Source organism: Telopea speciosissima, chromosome 2 (genome assembly GCF_018873765.1).
Source record: "Telopea speciosissima isolate NSW1024214 ecotype Mountain lineage chromosome 2, Tspe_v1, whole genome shotgun sequence".
Lineage (NCBI taxonomy): Eukaryota > Viridiplantae > Streptophyta > Magnoliopsida > Proteales > Proteaceae > Telopea > Telopea speciosissima.
In genome coordinates, this window is record NC_057917.1 from 71750682 (window position 1) to 71769302 (window position 18621).

General features: G+C 41.0%; 1 protein-coding gene across 1 annotated transcript in view; it reads left to right on the forward strand.

The window, feature by feature from the left end:
• LOC122652610 overlaps positions 1-18621 on the forward strand; it is a 217515-nt gene that overhangs the window by 92494 nt on the left and 106400 nt on the right. Inside the window, exons 13-16 of the mRNA XM_043846393.1 lie at positions 10719-10872; positions 10985-11352; positions 13314-13777; positions 14278-14613. Coding sequence (XP_043702328.1) covers positions 10719-10872; positions 10985-11352; positions 13314-13777; positions 14278-14613 — 1322 coding nt within the window. The remainder of the gene's footprint in view (positions 1-10718; positions 10873-10984; positions 11353-13313; positions 13778-14277; positions 14614-18621) is intronic.

The window sequence follows — 18621 nt, forward strand, 5'->3', positions numbered from 1 at the left end:
TATAAGCCTCTTTCCAAGTGTTTGAAAACCCCCAACCCCAATCGATCCTCCTTTTCAGGGTTTTACAAAACCCTGACACATATCGATTTTAGGGTTAGGGTTGCTTGCTGCTGCTGGAGTTTTTTGGAGGTGTTTCTACCATCAAGAGGGACATTCTACTTCAAGTATTCGTGGCTTGAAGAAGTTCTATTAGACAAGATAGCTGCTGCCCTATTTTTTCTACAAATTTTGGTGTTTCTCCCACTTGAAGATCAAGTCTTAATCACCAAAGAGATTGGTTATTCGAACTGGAGATCCATTCCCGCAGTTGAGGTCAACATCTATTACCAGAAAACATCACCTTTGACAAGTCATTATCACTTTTGTTGAAGCCCACTTCCCTACAATCGATCTTCACTTTCAGGGTTTTTTACAAAACCCTACCTATAATCGATCTAAGGGTTAGGGCAGTCCTCTTTTGCTGATTTTTTTAGGAGAGTTTTATAACCATCAGAGGAGTATTCAACCTATATTTCAGCATCATTCATCAGTTATTCTTGGAAAAAAATTCAGGTTCATTCTTATGGCTCGGTTTCTCCACTTATCAACCTATTTTTTTACTAGTTCCTATGTGGCTGGCTGCTTCAACTACCTATGGATCTGTTGGGTTATTTAATCTATACTTGCTAGTTCTATTGAGCTTTACTACCTACCTTGCTGGTTCTATTGATTGGCTTCTGTAAGCATGACTGGTTGACATGTTACTGCTGCCTTTATGTGGACTACTGCTGCCCTATTATTGAGACTGAGTATCCTACTATTGGAGATCGAATTTCTTTCATTATTGAAGACTCAAATCTACTACCCTGGAGATCAGCTTATTTGGGATTACAACAGTGTGTTCCAAGGTTATTGGTTGCAACTACGAACCTATTCAATTAGGTGAAGCTTTTTGGTTCATATCCGGCTTACTTTGAGAGCTTGATCCTAGCCATATTCACAAATTCCGATCTGATCCAAGTTTTTTGTTGAAGCTTCTTACATCCATTGCTGTCCAAATATCTTCGTCAATTCTATTTAGCATGTGGGAGTTTATAAATTGGAGTTTTGCACACTTGTTCTTCCTTGTGTAAAGATCGATCAAGTTTTTGGAGAATAGTGCCTTCTCCTTCTAAAAGTCAGACCTGTTTTTATATAATTCAGATCTGATCATTGGAGATTAGTGTTTTGGAATTAGTTTGATCGATTGAAAAAGGTTGAAGATTATTGTGTTGCATTGTTTTTGTCCATGGTTCATTATCCCATTGCCCTTTTCACTTCACCACCTCCCAAAACATACCTTTGGCATATACCCATAACCCCTTTGGAAGTTAATGGTATTCTCTAATTTGCCATTTCTTCCTTTTCCATTACCCTTAGCACCTCTTGGAAAATTCTGGAATATTATGTTTTTGCCCTATCTCTTACATCATCTCTGTTATGTCCACGTGTACTACACTTGAGGGGGGGATTATGTACAGTACACCTACAGACATTGTAAAAGCAAAACTTGCAGGAACACTTGGTGCAAAACATAGAAGATCAGAGTTTTCACCATTGCCAATGGGTATCTGCTTTGTTATTGGGTTGAGTTTTCCGTAAGGGGGAGATTGAAGTATTAAAGTATTGAAGATGTTTGGTTATTGCCTGCCTATATGAGGTTCTACAATTGGGTTGATTTTTTCCGCTGCTTGATTTTTTCTGCTGCTTGATTCATCTGCTTGCTGCCCTAGTTGCTTATCTTCAAGATTACTAGTCAAAGATTCATCACTGGACAGCTGTTAAAGATTGGTGAAAGTTTGCTACTCAAGTCTGCCCACGTTTTGAAGATCTATTTTTCAAGTTCTTGAAGGTTTATTTGGGAGCTGCATTCGTCTTGAAGCTAGATCCTGCTACAACTTAGTTTTTTCCCATTTTGTTCAAGTTGGGCATTAGTACCTTGTATGCGCCAACTTGAGGGGGAGTCTTAGCATTATTATGGAGTTCTTTTTTCTTTAGTTCAAGCTGGATCTTCTTTCTTTAATTATTTGTATAATCCAGCTTGAGGGGGAGTGTTAGAATATGTACTCCAGAATACCGTGCGGGTATTTTGGTCCTTTTGGGGTAGTTTTTATGTTATTAAGTTTAAGTCGGCTATGTGGGTTTTAGTCCCACATCGCCTATTTTAGTCTCTTGTAACTTTCCCCTTTATTATAAATAGAGGGGCTTACCTATCAGTGAAGTAAAACAATTATTCTCTCATTCTCTCTTTTCTAGCCCACGATTCTACCAACAGATGTTGCACCATCAACAGAGAGATCTGCTCTTGTTTCCAGTTCCCACAGAGACTGGAAAAGTGGGGGGAAAGGCCAAGGGTTACCTCATGGAGATCATCGTGAGAGATACAAATGTGATCATTGTGGCAAGCTTAGACACACCAAGGACAGGTGTTGGGATCTTCATGGACAGCCCCCTGGTATGCGTGGTAGTTCATCTAGTGTCCGTGGAGGAAAGTGAGGGGGAGCTAGGGCTCACTCCGTGACATCTGAGTCTGAGCCACCTGGACCCCAGTCGGCTCCTGATTCCCTCTCACAGGATGATATTGCAGCCCTCCGTCGGCTGATGTCTCACCTTGGAGCACCTGCTACTGGTTCTACCTCTGGAGGATCTACTACTTCTGCCTCAGCTCTGCAGGTCTCATCTGCCCCTCTTACTGCACCCACCTGGATTATTGACTCTGGAGCCTCTGATCACATGACTGGTATGTCACAGTACTATGATTCCTACTCCATTTGCTCTGGCCGGGACAAGGTAAGGGTTGCTGATGGTTCCCTTTCTTTTGTCTCTGGTAAGGGTAATGTGCGAGTTACTCCTTCTATTTCCCTCGAGTCTGTCCTTCATGTTCCTGATTTTGCTACTAACCTATTATCAGTGAGTCATCTAACCAAATCCTTACATTATTGTGTCACTTTCTTTCCTTCCTATTGTGTCTTTCAGGATTTGGAGACAAAGAGGGTTATTGGCAGTGGGACTGAGAAAGGAGGACTCTATCTTCTTGAACCATGGTTACCTGCCCAATTTACTGCTGCAGCTTATGTTTGTGGTCGGAGTGACCGTAGTACTTTGGAGTCTGTAATGCTTTGGCATCAGCGTTTGGGTCATCCCTCTTTTGTTGTTATGAGGAGACAGTTACCCCACTTGTTTACTTCTTTACCTTCATCTTATGTTTTTCAGTGTGAATCTTGTATTTTTGCTAAACATTGTCGCACATCTTATCCTTATCGTGGTAATAGATCTACTGCACCTTTTTCCCTTGTTCATACTGATGTTTGGGGGCCTTCTCCTACTACTTCTTTATTTGGATTTTGTTACTTTGTTTCATTTGTGGATGACTATTCTCAGTCTACTTGGACTATTTTGTTGAAACAAAAGAGTGATGTTTGTGATGCTTTTATGGATTTTTATCAACTTATTAGTACTCAGTTTGGTACCCGCATTCAAATTGTTAGGTCTGATAAGGGGGGTGAGTACATGTATGAGGGGCTCCAATAGTTTTTTACTGATAATGGCATCCTCCATCAACTGGCTTGTGTTGACACCCCACAACAAAATGGGGTGGTTGAGCGCAAAAATCGCCATTTGCTGGAAATCACCAGGGGTCTTCTCTTTGGTATGCATGTGCCTAAGACCTTCTGGTCTAATGCACTTCTTACTGCTGCATTTCTTATTAACCGGATGCCAACTCCACTCCTTGGCTCCAAATCTCCCCTGGCTCTTCTTTCTCCGCAATCCTCAGCTTTCTCCTTGCCTCCGAGAGTCTTTGGGTGTGTTTGTTATGTTCATGTCAACAAATCATCCCGTACCAAGCTTGACCCCAAAGCTCTCAAGTGCATCTTCTTGGGCTACTCTGATTCAACTAAAGGGTATAAGTGCTACCATCCTCCTTCCCGAAGGCGACTTCTCTCCAAAGATGTCACCTTCTTTGAGTCTATCCCTTATTTTTCTTCCCCTCAACATTCTGTTCAGGGGGAGAGTACTAGCAGTGAACAGAATGCTGATGTCATTCCCTTTCTATCTCCCTTGCCTACCTCCACTTCCCCATTCCTATTTGATATTGGAAAGTACAAAGAAGGGGATGTTGTTGATGATGCTGATGCTAATGGTGTTGTTGATATTGATGCTAGTAGTGGTGGTGATGCTACCAGGAAAAAAGAATACAAGGGAATAAGATTCAAAGAAGATGGTGTATTCACAAGAGGTGAATGCTTGTTGAAGGGAAAAGGGAAGCAACCATGGTATAAGCAACCTTGCCGAAACCCCTCTTTGGATCCACATCCTCAGTCTCATCCTCCTTAGTCAGGTAATTCCTCTCCTTCTAAGTTAGATCTTCCCATTGCTATGAGAAAGGGGAAGAGAGCCTGTACTAACCCCATAGCCCAGTTTGTTTCCTATGACTCCATTTTTCCTACAGGTATTGCTTTTTCCACTGCCCTTGAGTCTTCTTCTATTCCCAAAAATGTCTCAGAGGCCTTATCTGATCCAAAATAGATGCAAGCAATGACTGAGGAAATGGTGGCTCTAGACTGAGGAAATGGTACTAAATCTCGTTTCGTTTCGGTGTTTCGGTCTGACCGAAATTTCCGAGATACCGAAATTTCGTCGAAATATGGTATTTTTCTGTGGGTGTAAAATGCCAAAATGACCGAGATTTCCGAAATTTTCGAAACGAGATTACCGAAATTACCGTGATTTCCGAAATTTTCGAAACGAGATGACCGAAATTTCCGAAATATTCGAAATATTGCACATGACACTTTTAGTGGCTTTTTCAATATCTCGTGATATATCGTGGGTCCACGATATTTCGTCGATATCTCACGAGATATCGTCGAAATATGGAATTTTTCCATTTCGGATTGGTATCATATCTTGGACAGCTCGAGATATACGAAATTTGGCAAAATATCGCCGAAATTTCGCGAGATTTTGAACCTTGCTTCCTAGGGGGAGAACTCCAGTTGGATGCAGATGGGTTTATACAGTCAAGTATAGATCCGATGGTACAGTGGAGAGGTACAAAGCTAGGCTGGTTGCAAAAGGGTATAGTCAAGTGTATGGCATTGTCTACCAGGAGACTTTTGCCCCCGTAGCCAAGCATAACTCAATCAGGGTTCTTCTTTCGGTGGCAGCCAATAAAGATTGGCCAATGTACCAATTAGATGTGAAGAATGTATTTCTTCATGGAGATTTAGCAGAGGAAGTGTACATGCAGCCTCCAGCTGGTTTTAAGTGTCCCTCAGCTGAAGGGAAAGTGTGTCTCTTGAAGAAGGCTCTCTATGGCCTCAAGCAGTCTCCTAAGGCCTGGTTTGAGAGATTTAGACAAGCCATCCTGAAGAATGGGTATTATCAGAGTCAAGCTGACCACACCTTGTTTATTAGGAGAGGTAATGGTACAGTTACAGCTCTCATTGTCTATGTTGATGACATTGTGGTGACTGGGAATGATGTTGCTGAGATAAACAGATTGAAGTCTTATCTGGCTAGATAGTTTGAGATCAAAGACCTTGGACTCTTGAAATACTTCTTGGGTATTGAAGTATCTAGATCAAGGAAAGGGATCAACATTTGCCAAAGGAAATTTGTCTTGGATCTTCTGAAAGAGACAGGGATGATGGGGTGCAAACCAGCCACTTCCCCCATTGATCCGAATCATAAACTTGGTGATGAATGTGGTTCTTCTCTTATAGATGTAAGCTAGTACCAAAGGTTAGTTGGGAAACTAATCTATCTCTCCTTGACTCGACCAGACATCTCTTATGCAGTTGGAGTGGTGAGTCAGTTCATGCATGCTCCCAGAAGTGGACATCTGGATGCCGTGTATCGCATTATTAGATACTTGAAATCCTGTCCAGGAAAAGGTCTTCTATTTGCCAGGCATGACCATTTGCAGATTGAAGGCTACACAGATGCTGATTGGGCTGGTTCAGTTTCTGACAGGAGATCTACTTCTGGGTACTATACCTTTGTGGGTGGTAATCTAGTTACTTGGAGGAGCAAGAAACAACCAGTTGTAGCTAGATCCAGTGCAGAGGCCGAGTTTAGGGCCATGGCCCATAGAGTATGTGAGCTTATATGGCTGAAAAGGTTTTTTCAAGACTTGAGCTTTGAAACTGAAGGGCTAATGAGACTTTATTGTGACAACAAAGCTACCATAAGCATTGCCCATAATCCAGTTCAACATGATCGAACCAAGCATATTGAGGTTGATCGTCACTTCATCAAAGAGAAGCTGGATTCTAGGTGCATTTGTACTCCCTTTGTGAAGACAGGTGATCAAGTAGCAGATATCTTCACCAAGGGTCTCACTCCTAGTCTATTTAGTACCCTATTGTGCAAGCTGGGAATGTATGACATTTATTCTCCAGCTTGAGGGGGAGTGTTAGAGTTGTTAGAATATCTTGTGTAGGGGTAGTTCTGTCATTGTCATGTTATAAGACATGACCAAGTGGTATTTTTCTTGTTCTTATTTTATTTCCCTTTACCTCCCTAGGGAAGGCCTGTGTAATTTGGAAGAGATTATTAATGAAGTAATATGTGTGTTGAGAATAACTCAACACACAATCGATTCTCCCATCCTCTTCTCTTCTTCTCTTCTCTTCCCTCCATCTTCTTCTTGCTGTAAATCTCATCTCTCTTACTAGATTCGATCCATCTTTAAGTTTCAACTCTGGTATCCTAGTCTCACATTTGATTTGTACTGTTCTTAGAAAATATGTACTTATCTATAAGTAATTAAACTGCTCTCGATCTGGTCAAAAGGGTTTACTCTCACCTCCTCAAGGCGGACTCCATCTGGTCAATCTCTATCCCATCTGACTCCTCTTGGATTTGGCGTAAGATTCTCTTACTCCGTCCTCTCGCCCTCTGTGGTATCTCAACCTCCATTACTGATGGCTCCACCACCTCCCTCTGGCGTGACCCCTGGCACCCTTTAGGGGTCCTCTTCATTTCCTTCAGTCCCAGATCGATCTATTCTTCTGGCCTCCCAAAAGCCTCCCCTCTCTCCTCCCTTATTACTCTTGGCTCTTGGACCCCTCCCCCTTCTCTCAATCCCGCCATCCTCTCCCAAATCTGGTCATCCCTCCCTCTCCTTCTTCCTCCCCCTCCCCCCCTCATGCGGATAAGGTTATATGGCTCCCTTCCCCCAATAGCCTCTTCACCTGTAACTCAACCTGGAATTTTGTTCGAGACCCTAGCCCCATCGTCCCTTGGCACAAGTTAATTTGGTTCAAAGGTCATATCCCTCGCCATAGTTTCACTGTCTGGAGAACCCTTAGATCCTGCTTGCCCACCCAAGCTTTCCTCATACACCGCAATATCCCCGTCTCCCCTTCTTGTACCCTTTGTTGAAATGGCCATGAAGACATCCCCCACCTCTTCTTTGTTTGCCTTTTTACCTCCCCCATCTAGAAAAAAGCCCTTTCCTCGATCTGGCCTCGTAGTAGGAGGATCCTTGTGTTTGAGCGAGAATGGCTATGGTTGGACATGACTTTTTTTGGGACCTCTGTCTGTGACACAATTGGGAAGCTTGTATTTGGCGCCGCTATTAATCAATCTGGATGGAAAGGATTCTCAGAATCTCAGGAGATGGACTTCCAACTCTCGATCTTTTGATCCTCCTTTTCTCCCTGCCCCCTCCTGGGGTTCGGTAATATATTTATTTACCAAAAAAAAAAAAAAACTGCTCTCGATTTAGAGAAATGTTTTTGTTCTCCAAGAAGTTTGATTGGTCAAATGATTTTATTTTTACACGAGACTTTTTGTATTAGGTAGAGCACAAAACCAGCTTTCCAACAAATCCAATATTGCTTAAATCTGATTTATATTAAAGGAGTTATATTTCGGTCAAACTTTATTTAATGTGTGTGAATGCTGTTAAAATCGCTCTGAATGAAATTGTTTTTTAGGGAAAATTTCACGGACACCGCCTGTAAGTATTCAATATGTCACAGACTTCCCAAACTTGGTCAAAATGGCAACCTACCCCCTGACGTTAAGCACAGTTAGTACCGAAAGGTGAAATATCCATTTTACCCCTTAGTTATTTGAATAAAAAAAACTGTCATTTCCTCTTCTTCCCTCTTCTTCCATATTCTTACCTTTTTGGAGAACTGCTGCAAATCCATTTTGGGCGACCATCACCTGCTCCGGCTCCGGCGGCCATTACTAGCGGCAATTCCAACTCAGGCGACCATTACCATCTTCTTCCCCTTTCTTCTTTCTTTCTTTCTTTCTTTCTTTCTTCTTTTTCTTCTTCCTAAAACTCCACCCACCCCCTGAACAAGATCAATGTAAATAGCTGATGCTGGTTGCTGTGAAGAGCCTCTCTTTCTGGGGGCGGGGGGTTCTGGGAAGATCAAGGAGAAGGAACGAAAAAGCATTACCACAACTTGTATAGACGAAGCAGGATTTCCTGTATGGCTGGTGGAGATCAACTGAAGATGATGAATCTTTTGTAATTTTTTGCTGTTCTTACATTGTCCAATGTCTGATCCTCTATTGTAAAAATCTGGAGTTCTTATTTTCAATCAATTAATGCAATATATTTTTCTTCTACTTTCCTGTGTACCAGTCCGAGTTTCTTATAGGTCTTTCTGGGCTAAACTCTCTCTTTTTCAAACTTAAATCAATGGATGGAAACTGGGTCTGGTACGTTTCTCCATATATATATTTTTTTTTGGTGAATAAGTATATATTACCAAACCCCAGGAGGGGGCCGGAAGGAGAAAAAAAAAGGGGGGGGGGGAATGTACAATGAGAGGAGGGGGGGAGAAAAGAAAGACTAGGGTCAAGTCCTCCTTAAACTAAAAGGGGACTGCAACATACTGCTATGTTTCTCCATATATTATTTTCACTTCAACGGTGGAATCATGATTCTTGGTAGTGTTGGTTTGTGATCTCCACTGTGAGAGAGATTCTAGCATGAGATCTCTTACCAATCTGAGAAAGAATCCTTTCACTCCTCTGTAAGTGTAGAAGGATCCCTGATCATGGTTGCTGTTTCTGAGACCTCATCGTCTGTGAAGGGTCCATTAATTTAACGGCAGACTGTGATGGAATAGACCGGAGGAGGGCCATAGAAAAAGACCTCATCGGGGATGGATTCGGCAAATATGATTAGAGTACAATACCTACTGTTCATCATCCATCTACTGTTAGCCCATGGAATGACTTCATTCGAATACCGCGGCACAGATCCCAGGTTCAATAAAGTGTTCAACAGCGGAATGTCCAACCACTCCACCATCACCATGAAGAAGATCCTTGACACCTACAAGGGATTCAAGGGACTCACCTCCCTGGTGGACGTCGGCGGTGGAATTGGGATCGAGTGGGGTGGAAGGGAAAAGATGAACAGTAATTGTTTTTAGATGTAAGGGTATTATAGGGAGTTCACCCTGTGGTAAGGGTAATTTCGCCATTATAAAAGAATTAACAGCAACTTAATTGCCCAGTGGACCAAGTTGAAATAAAAACATAAAGTAAGGATAGTCCGTGATATTTTTCCAAAGTTTGGTATGTCCGTGATATTTCATATACTTACAGGGGGCGTTTGTGAAATTTTCCCTTTGTTTTATATAACAAAACAAATAAATATTTTACAGCACTTTTGGTTTTTAGCAATTTTTTACCATATTTAGATTTATGAAATTTTTAGATTTGAGAAAAACTCGGGAGATTTGAAAAATGATGGTTTTGGACTTTATGATCACAGCCCATCTTTATTTATAATAGATGAGAGAACATTCTAGAATAGGTACGAGGACGGAAATACAATTAGAAACTAGGCATAGATCGATTCTAACAAGGAAAAAGGAGTAAGAGCTTGCTACCTATATAAAATAAACATATTTTAATATTTTCTGTAAAGATACCTACATTTCCATGTGGGGTTTTTGAGTACTTTTTTTTGGGGGGGGGGGGGGGTGGGGAAGGGGAGACTGGCCCCACCTTGGCTCCACTCCTGTTTGGTGGTGAAGTGATTCAATGAATGCTTTGTTCAGAAAATAAAATAGCACATGTGGAGAATGGAGCACGGTTTAAAAACTCAGAATCGGGATCCGGATTGGTCCCAGCTGATTCCGATCCAGATCAGTGTGGAATTAGTAAGAATGGGCCCCAATATGCCCTAACCCTAGTTTTGGGAAGGGGATAGGCCGATCTGGATCCACCAGAATCAGGATCGGCCTTGGCCAATTCCGATCCAAACCGATCCTGATTTTCGAAACCCTGGATCAGAGTTCTTTCACACATATGGGAGTTTGCTAATATGCTGCATCATAATTCATATGTGATGCTTATGAGATCATAGATTCTCTAGCTTAAGATTGTGTAGGTTTAATCTCTTGCACATGGGATATGGTTTGCTAGTCTTGGCACTACAATAAGGTCTGTGTTTAATTGTTGAGGTGAACCCCCAGACATCTTTATCTGTTATTTGCTTTTATCTCTGCTTGTAACTTTAGAGAGTGCCCATATCTTTTTAATATGTCGTGCAATCTTATCCAAAGTTTGCTTGCCATGTGAAATTCTCACTTCCAAGTTGCTGTTAAGCTGCTAGGTGACAATTGCAAGAGAGGCTTCATCTCTTCCTCTCATTTCTACTCATACACTTTTGTTGCATTGAAAGAGATAACTGTCTTTTGATTTATTTTGTTCAGGAAAAACCTCCGACTCTTCAAGCAATTCTTTCAGGAGAGACTATACTTTCTTCATCTAGGGAGTCTAACCGACAAGGACATAGACAACGTGCTCTTTCTATCCTACATCAGATGATTGAAGATGCTCACATGGGGAAGCGGCAGTTTTTGAGTGGTACTTCATACTTGTTTGAGTTGTTTCTGGTTTTTTTGAGATCAATACCTAGTTTTTACATTATGATGGGTAATCTCCTTAAGATTTGCGATTTCCTTGTCTGAAATTTCAGGGAAACTTCATAACCTTGCTAGAGCTCTTGCCGACGAGGACATGGATGCAAATTTCATGAAAGGAGAAAACCCCACTGCTGATCAAAATATCATCTCAATTCTTGACCGGGATGGTGTGCTTGGACTTGGACTAAAAGCTACCAAACCAAAATCCTTTAGGTCAGCAGTTGGAGAAACTAGTGTGCACTCTGTTGGTTATGATATGAAAGATACTGGAAAACGATTCTATGGTCCTCTAAGTTCCAAACCAGCTACATATCTTTCAGCGTTTATTCTCTACATTGCAACGATTGGTGACATAGTTGATGGAATTGATACAACTCATGATTTCAACTTCTTCTCACTTGTTTATGAATGGCCTAAAGATGTAAGTTTTTATGATTATTATGTTGATTGTGTGTAGATTTATGGTTTTCCAGTGTAGAAATTATTTTCTCAGCATTTGAAAATTTCTGATCACAAACTTCTTATTTATAGGGAAACAATTGTTGCTCTTGGGTGATAAAGTGTGTTGATTAATTGGCTCGATGTTATATAAATTTAATCAGGGTTATGTGGAACTTCTCCTAGTTTAAGTCTTCACCTTTTTTCTTAAAAAATTTTCCCGGTTTTAATCTAAGGACATTTTTATGACTTCTACAGCCAAACTTGGCAAAATAAAACTTTGCTGTTCATTGACATGGAATATTACTGTAATTGTGACCATAGTTGTCAAAGCAACCCAGGTGGTGACCAGTTGACAAGGCACTCACCTAGGCCAGACCTAGGCAACCTAAACATACATGCTATCTATTATTTATGTCATAAGGAGATCTATAATGCTTTAATGCTATATATTAAATTTAATATATATGTATCAATACAATATGATATAATTATGTTAGTGCTGACATAATATGAGAAAGCCAACATATAAATAAGAGTGTAATAGCATATAATAAAGAAAAAACAATTACAGGGAACATATGTGTTATACTTTCTTTTTTCCTCTCATATTCATGTTTCCATGCATTTCAATGTACCAAAACTCTGTAAACCAAGCCAATAAAACAGTCAGAAAAAATCACTTTAATAAAAAAAAAAGGGCGTACCCAGTTCACAAGGCTCCCGCCACTGCGGTGGAGCCTTTTGTGTGTGTTTGGGGGGGGGGGGGGTTGAAGGAATCTTGCATTTTGTTAAACTATGTTCTGAGAAGGAGAAACAAAATATCAAATTATTGGTACATGGCTCATAAGCTCGTTGTAGAAACACTTCCGTGCATCCCAAAATCTCTAAGTAGCCAATGGCCAGATATAGCCATATAGGTGTAGCTATAAGCTTCAATTTTACAGCTGGACTTTAAAGTCAGGTTGGGGGAGGGGAGGCCTGTTAAATAATTTTCCTTGACCGTTAGTTCAATTGTTAAAACTGATGTTACTGAAATAGCCCATTTTTTTTGTTTTTAATTGGGAGGGGGGGGGGGGGTTTGGTGGTGTGTTGCTCAATGTGGATGTCCTGGAAGAAATTGTTTTATTCTTTGTTAGTAAATGAAATATAACTTGTAAATGTTTTAGTGGTAGCAATTCTAGAGAGATGAGCTCAAAGGAAATAAAGCAAGGGAAAGAGGTCCAAATATCACAACACTATACCCTTTGAAATCCTCTTCTCTGCCCCTGAAAAACTTTCCCAAGGGAACAGCCTTGAAATTTATCTGGATGAACCAGAACCTTGTCAAGGTCACCAAGGCTACAACATCCAGGCACCTTCCAAATCAACCATCAAATTAATTGGCTGTCTGCTGACACGTATGTTGACTTCTACCTAGATGTAATTAGATTGAGAGAAGTTTTTTCCCTCAAGCAGCTCAATGCCTCAACCATCCTGGTCCATTTGTGCATGTTGAGCTTTAGTATGGGCATCTTTACTTGCAGTGCTTTGGGTGTTTGCCTTCTATATTTAAAAGATATTATATCAGTCAAGCTATCACGTCTGATATTGATATATGTTTGGTACATTTTGGTATGAATGAGTTTCATCACATATTAACAAATAAGTCCAAGTATCTCTTTGGCTATGCAACAAGGACGTGACATATTTGGTGTCCGATATGGATATGAGGTGACCAACAGGGTAACTCCTGACGGCATAACAAGTATGCAAATAATGATTATGTTTTGCCTATGGGCAATTTCCTTGGTGCAGCTATAATCATGTTTCCTTATCATGCCTATGTGCATGACTGCATTTGTTACATATATATTTGGCACACTGTCAAGAGGTCATAGCCTTAAAAAAAATATTTCCTGTAGGTGTATATATTTATCAGATGGCCTCATGATTATTTTTCAGCTTTTAACTCGATTGGTGTTTGAGCGGGGCAGCACTGATGCAGCTGGAAAGGTGGCAGATATAATGGGTGCTGATTTTGTGCATGAAGTTATATCGGCATGTGTGCCTCCAGTTTATCCTCCACGATCTGGTCATGGTTGGGCATGTATTCCCGTGCTACCTACCTATTCAAAGACAAGCCTGGAAAATAAAGCATTTTTTCACTCTTCTAAAGAAGCAAAGCCTAGTTCATACGCCCCTTCATCAGTGACGCCTGGAAACCCTCTTTATCCTTTGCAACTTGATATAGTGAAACATTTGGTTAAGTTGTCTCCTGTGAGGGCTGTGTTAGCGTGTGTTTTTGGCAGTAGCATGTTATACAGTGGTAATGATTCATCTATATCTAGTTCCTTGAATGGTGGATCGATGCATGCATATGATGCTGACAGGATGTTCTATGAGTTTGCTCTGGATCAATCAGAGAGGTAAGAAGTTATAAAGTACTACTTTCCTAGAGACATTGACCACATCTTCATCTATTTGATATGGGAGGCAGGATCCCAATTACCTGATATGCAATGGACATTGCCCTATTCGTGGGGTGCTGGCCCAATTTGGTTACCTTGTCAGCAGTCAAGTACGTTGCAGAATTGGGTCTTGATGACTGTTTCACGATTTGGGTCCAATTCAGCTAGCCTGTACCCATTAACTGATTAACCTTCAAGATTTTAGTCTATAGACTTCTATTTGTCTTGGGGAAAGAGGAAAATATACATTACTGTCAACTATTGTTGGGGTCTCTAGTTGCTTTCGGGTATTTTTGAAAGCATCTTTAGAACCAAGGGTAGCTGTGGAACCTGGAGCACTGGAACTAATGTATTAAGTACAGTTTGACCTTGACTGGCTACACCTGGAAACCCTTGATATCCTTCCTTTCTGTTTGATATCTTACTTGTCTAATTTTACTTGTTGATTTGATGAACAGGTTTCCAACCTTGAACCGATGGATACAAATGCAGACAAATCTTCATAGAGTATCAGAGTCTGCTATGACAGCTACGCAAACTCCTGAAGATTCCAACTCTAAGCCTGAGATCAATACTTCTGTCAAGCGATTACGTGAGCCTGTAAGTGATACCGAGTCAGAATCTGAGGATGTTGTTAGCAGTAACACTTCTACAAGTGTGCTGGAGTTCAGGAGCAATGCAGCTTCCGAGCCTTGGCAAGATTTCACAAAGTCTGAGAATGTTGAACTTGATCCAACCGTTTTCCTCTCTTTTGATTGGGAGAATGAGGGGCCCTATGAAAAAGCTGTAGAGAGGTTTTTACATTTTGTCTTCTGTCTTCATATTCTGCTAATTTATTGCCTTCAGATATACGATCATCCTATTTTCCTTTATTTACTGGTTATGTATCTACTGTGTAGTCTAATGTATGGGTTAAAACAATATTTCCTGAAATAGTACTCCACTCTGAAATATTCGTCCAAAATCAAATGCTAATGGTAGTAGATGTTCTGTCATGCTTCAAAAGTTCAATAATCAGTGCTGCAGTTGATGCAGAATATTTTTGCTTGGCATGGCAGAGCTTTGGTAATCTGCACTTAATTGAAACATGTGTTTGGTCAACAATACTACTATACTAGATCATCTATACTAAAAGTTATCCAGAAAAGGTACCTATGAGAAGTTAAAAAATTCAAGAAAAAGGTAAGATGTTATGTAAAGTCTTGAGAGTCGTTTGTTGTGGTATGGTCATGTTCAACAGAGGCCTAGGGATGCCCCGGTAGGGAGGAGTGATGTGATTCTGATTGAAGGGGCTAAAAGAGCTAGGGGCAGGCCTACAATGACCATAGGAGAAGTTGTGAGGAATGGCATGCATAGTCTAAGTCTTGTACCAAGGATGACCTCGGATCGAGCCTATTGGAGGTCAAGGATCCATGTAGCAGACCCCATTTAGCTGAGATTCTCCTAACTTGCTGGGCTGTTCCTCTTTCCCCTTACTTTCATCTTTCATTTGTCATTTTCCTTCTTTTCATTTCTCATCTCACGCTCATCCCTCTTTTCCCAACTCTTCATTCCCCCTTTTTTGTTTAGACCTCAGTTTTACCTACTTTGTTTTGTTTGAATCCATGTAACCGATCCCATTAAGTTGGGATGAGGCTGAGTTTGTTGTTGTTGAGGAAATGGAATATGGATATGAGATGAACCTAAGTGGATGGTTGCTGTTCCAAATGCGACGATGCATTGATCGTGGATGATGAGGTAGCGTTGGATGACTGAAGATCTTGAAGAAGTGTAAGGAGTTGATTGTAGTTGTTGCGAGCCACAAGACTTGATGAAGAAACTCCAGATAAAGGTGCATTAATGGTTTCGCCAGGAGACACTGTCTCAGTATTTCCATTAGACACAACAGTATTAGCTAATGGTGGAGCCCACTCTGGTCTGCAATGTTTAGCCCAACATGTCTCAACCGTATGGTTGGGCTTGCCACAAAAGGAACACTGTCTGGAGGGGCAATGAATCCGTTGTCCACCTGTAACTCGACCACGACTCCCCCATGAGCCTTGCCCTCTCCCATAAAAGGTAGAACTGTGTCCACGGCTAGAACAAAAGCAGAACCTTCCTTAGGAGAGGGTGAGGTATCAGCGCTGGAGTAACAATACGCTGAAGACGAGCAAAGGACTCAGAGTGAAGGCACCTTCTCCCCAGCAAGCAACTGGCTCGTAACAAACTAATAATTTGAATTTAGTCCTGCTATAAACTTTGCAATGTGAATTTTCTCCTGCTGAATTTTCAATTGTTCCATAGTAGAACTAGTGACATGCATATTGAGCTCCTCTGTCATATCCCTAAAAGCACTGAAGTACTCATTCAAAGATCTGTCCCCTGCTTGAAGACTGAAGTTAGAAATTTTATCATATAAATCATAAATATGGGAGATATTCTTCTCTTGGGAGAAATTTTGCTTCAAGTCATCCCATACTCCCTTTGCAATGGTGTGGAACATGACCTTGGCTGCAATAGCAGGATCCATACTGTTCCACAACCATATGAGAAGGGTGTCATTCTGATGCATCCACTCATAGGCTTTGACATCAGAAGGGTCTTTGGAGCCAGCATAAGGCGATTTGGTTTGGAGGTACACTTCAGGTCCCCTTTAGCATTAATGTAAACCTTAACGGCATGGGCCATAACAGATAAATAGTAATTCAATTGAGTTTGACAGGAGTAATCTGGACATTCACAGTGTCCGAGGTGGATTTCAGATCAGCCATCCTGCACAGATGGAGTACTGATGAGTTTCCAAGCCTGGAGAGATATAGTATATAGTAGGGGATATAAATTCCACAAGATCACACAAATCTGATGACACTTGCAGTAGCAGCAACAAACAAAATCAAATCTGGAAGTGTAATAGCAGTAAATAAAGGTGCCAGATAGACACCAAATTAGAATCAAAGGGCCCACTGTAGGAGGGAAACAATGCCCTAAAAACTTGGAGATCTGCTGGTCGGATCCCAAGTAACCAATTGATATGGTGATAAATCTGCCCAATCTGAGTATTGCAAGTGCCAAGGAGAAAACTGAGATCACAACCTCAGAAGCTCAGATCAGGCCCAAACCTAGATCGAGTATGCCATAGGGATTAATCAAGCCCTAAAAGATAACAAACATCTTCTGGTCCAATGGAAAATAGAAGAAGATCTTCTGTAACAAAAAAATTTCAGAATATAGTGCCTGTAGCCACTATTTTTAGAAAAAATAGTTCCTGCGATTGAATTCTTCCATGGACAGCAAGGAGAATATAGTTGATGCAGAGAGACCCTAGTTAATCTTTATATCAACATCACTAGGGTTTTAGATTAATCAAAGGCAGCATGGGTTGCTATAACCACAAGGAAAATCTTTCAAGAGTCTCTCAAAGCAGTATCATTGGTGATTGTAATCACTGATTAAGAGTGCTCTGATACCATGTACAAGATCAGAAGCCAAAACCAGCAATCACAATAAGGAGAAGAAGAAGAATGCAAGGACTTTTCAGTCTTGTGGTTGTAGTAGAAAACAATTAGGAAACTAGAGAACAAATAGGAAACTACCGAACATACTGACTATAGCTAATGGAAACTTAACAACACTGAACTAATGACTACCGCAAGGACAAGACAATAATATCCCTGCAGTATTACAAGTATAACTTAACAACTTCATCCAGCATTTCAATCTTCAATTGTTCATGCAATATTTTTAATTTCTGATGACATGAATGTCCAGATTGATATACAATAATTAAAATAAAATTCTAACATGATTATGATTCAAGGGGTCACCAAGAACACAGATATTCCAGGAACCAGCCTTCATTTTGTTGCTGAGAGTCCCTTCCCTAAAAATTTTCTTTTTTGGAATTTTGAAGAGATGTTTATGACACTCGACTAGTACATTAGTATTTTCTCTGGATTTAATTGATCTAATAAGCAAACACTCACCATTTTTAGTTCTCCTGCCATGCTCAAAATTCTCCGGGAATACAATGTAATCACTGTCGTCTTAACAGCTTTGTTGACAGTGATGGGTCCTCATTGGAACCCTTCTGTTCCATAGGGGTGATTTTCCCATACCACAATCTGCCTGCTGATCCACATCATTGTAAAAAAATCACCTTCTCTCTGTTAGGTACTTGACCGATACGCCAAAAGTTCCAATGCTGATGGAACGCGTTAAATCAAGCCCTTTAACCTATCCCATACTAGGCTGGCCCAATCTAGCGCCCAAACACTAGAGTGGGCCCCATTGGGCACATAGCAAACCACCATGCTTCCGCAGCCGTCGTCCTCGGCGGCTCTCACTCTAGGCAGCTGTCACTCTGGCAGTAGGTAGTCCTTTCCGAGCAGCTCCACTCTCTGTTCCAGGGTTTTTTCCTGGCGGCAGATAGCTCTTTCTTGATGGCTTTCACTCTACTCCAAGTAGCCCTTTCCGTGACTTGAACCCATGACGTGGTGCCCAGCTTTGATACCAAATGTTAGGTACTTGACCGATACGCCAAAAGCTTTGAAGCTGATGGAACACGTTAAATCAAGCCCTTCAACCTATCCCATACCAGGCTGGCCCAGTCTAGCGCCCATACACTAGAATGGGCCCCACTGGGCACATAACACTCTCCCCCTTGAATCTTCATGACTAGCATCCTCCTTTTCAAATTGGTTTGAGAAGAAAGCTACATATTCCATCATGGCCAACACCCTTATCCCTTTTGTTGTGAGTTGCAGCCAAGTCCACTTCCCTTTAATCCTTCATGTTCATCAGAATAATTTCCTATTTACCTGTTT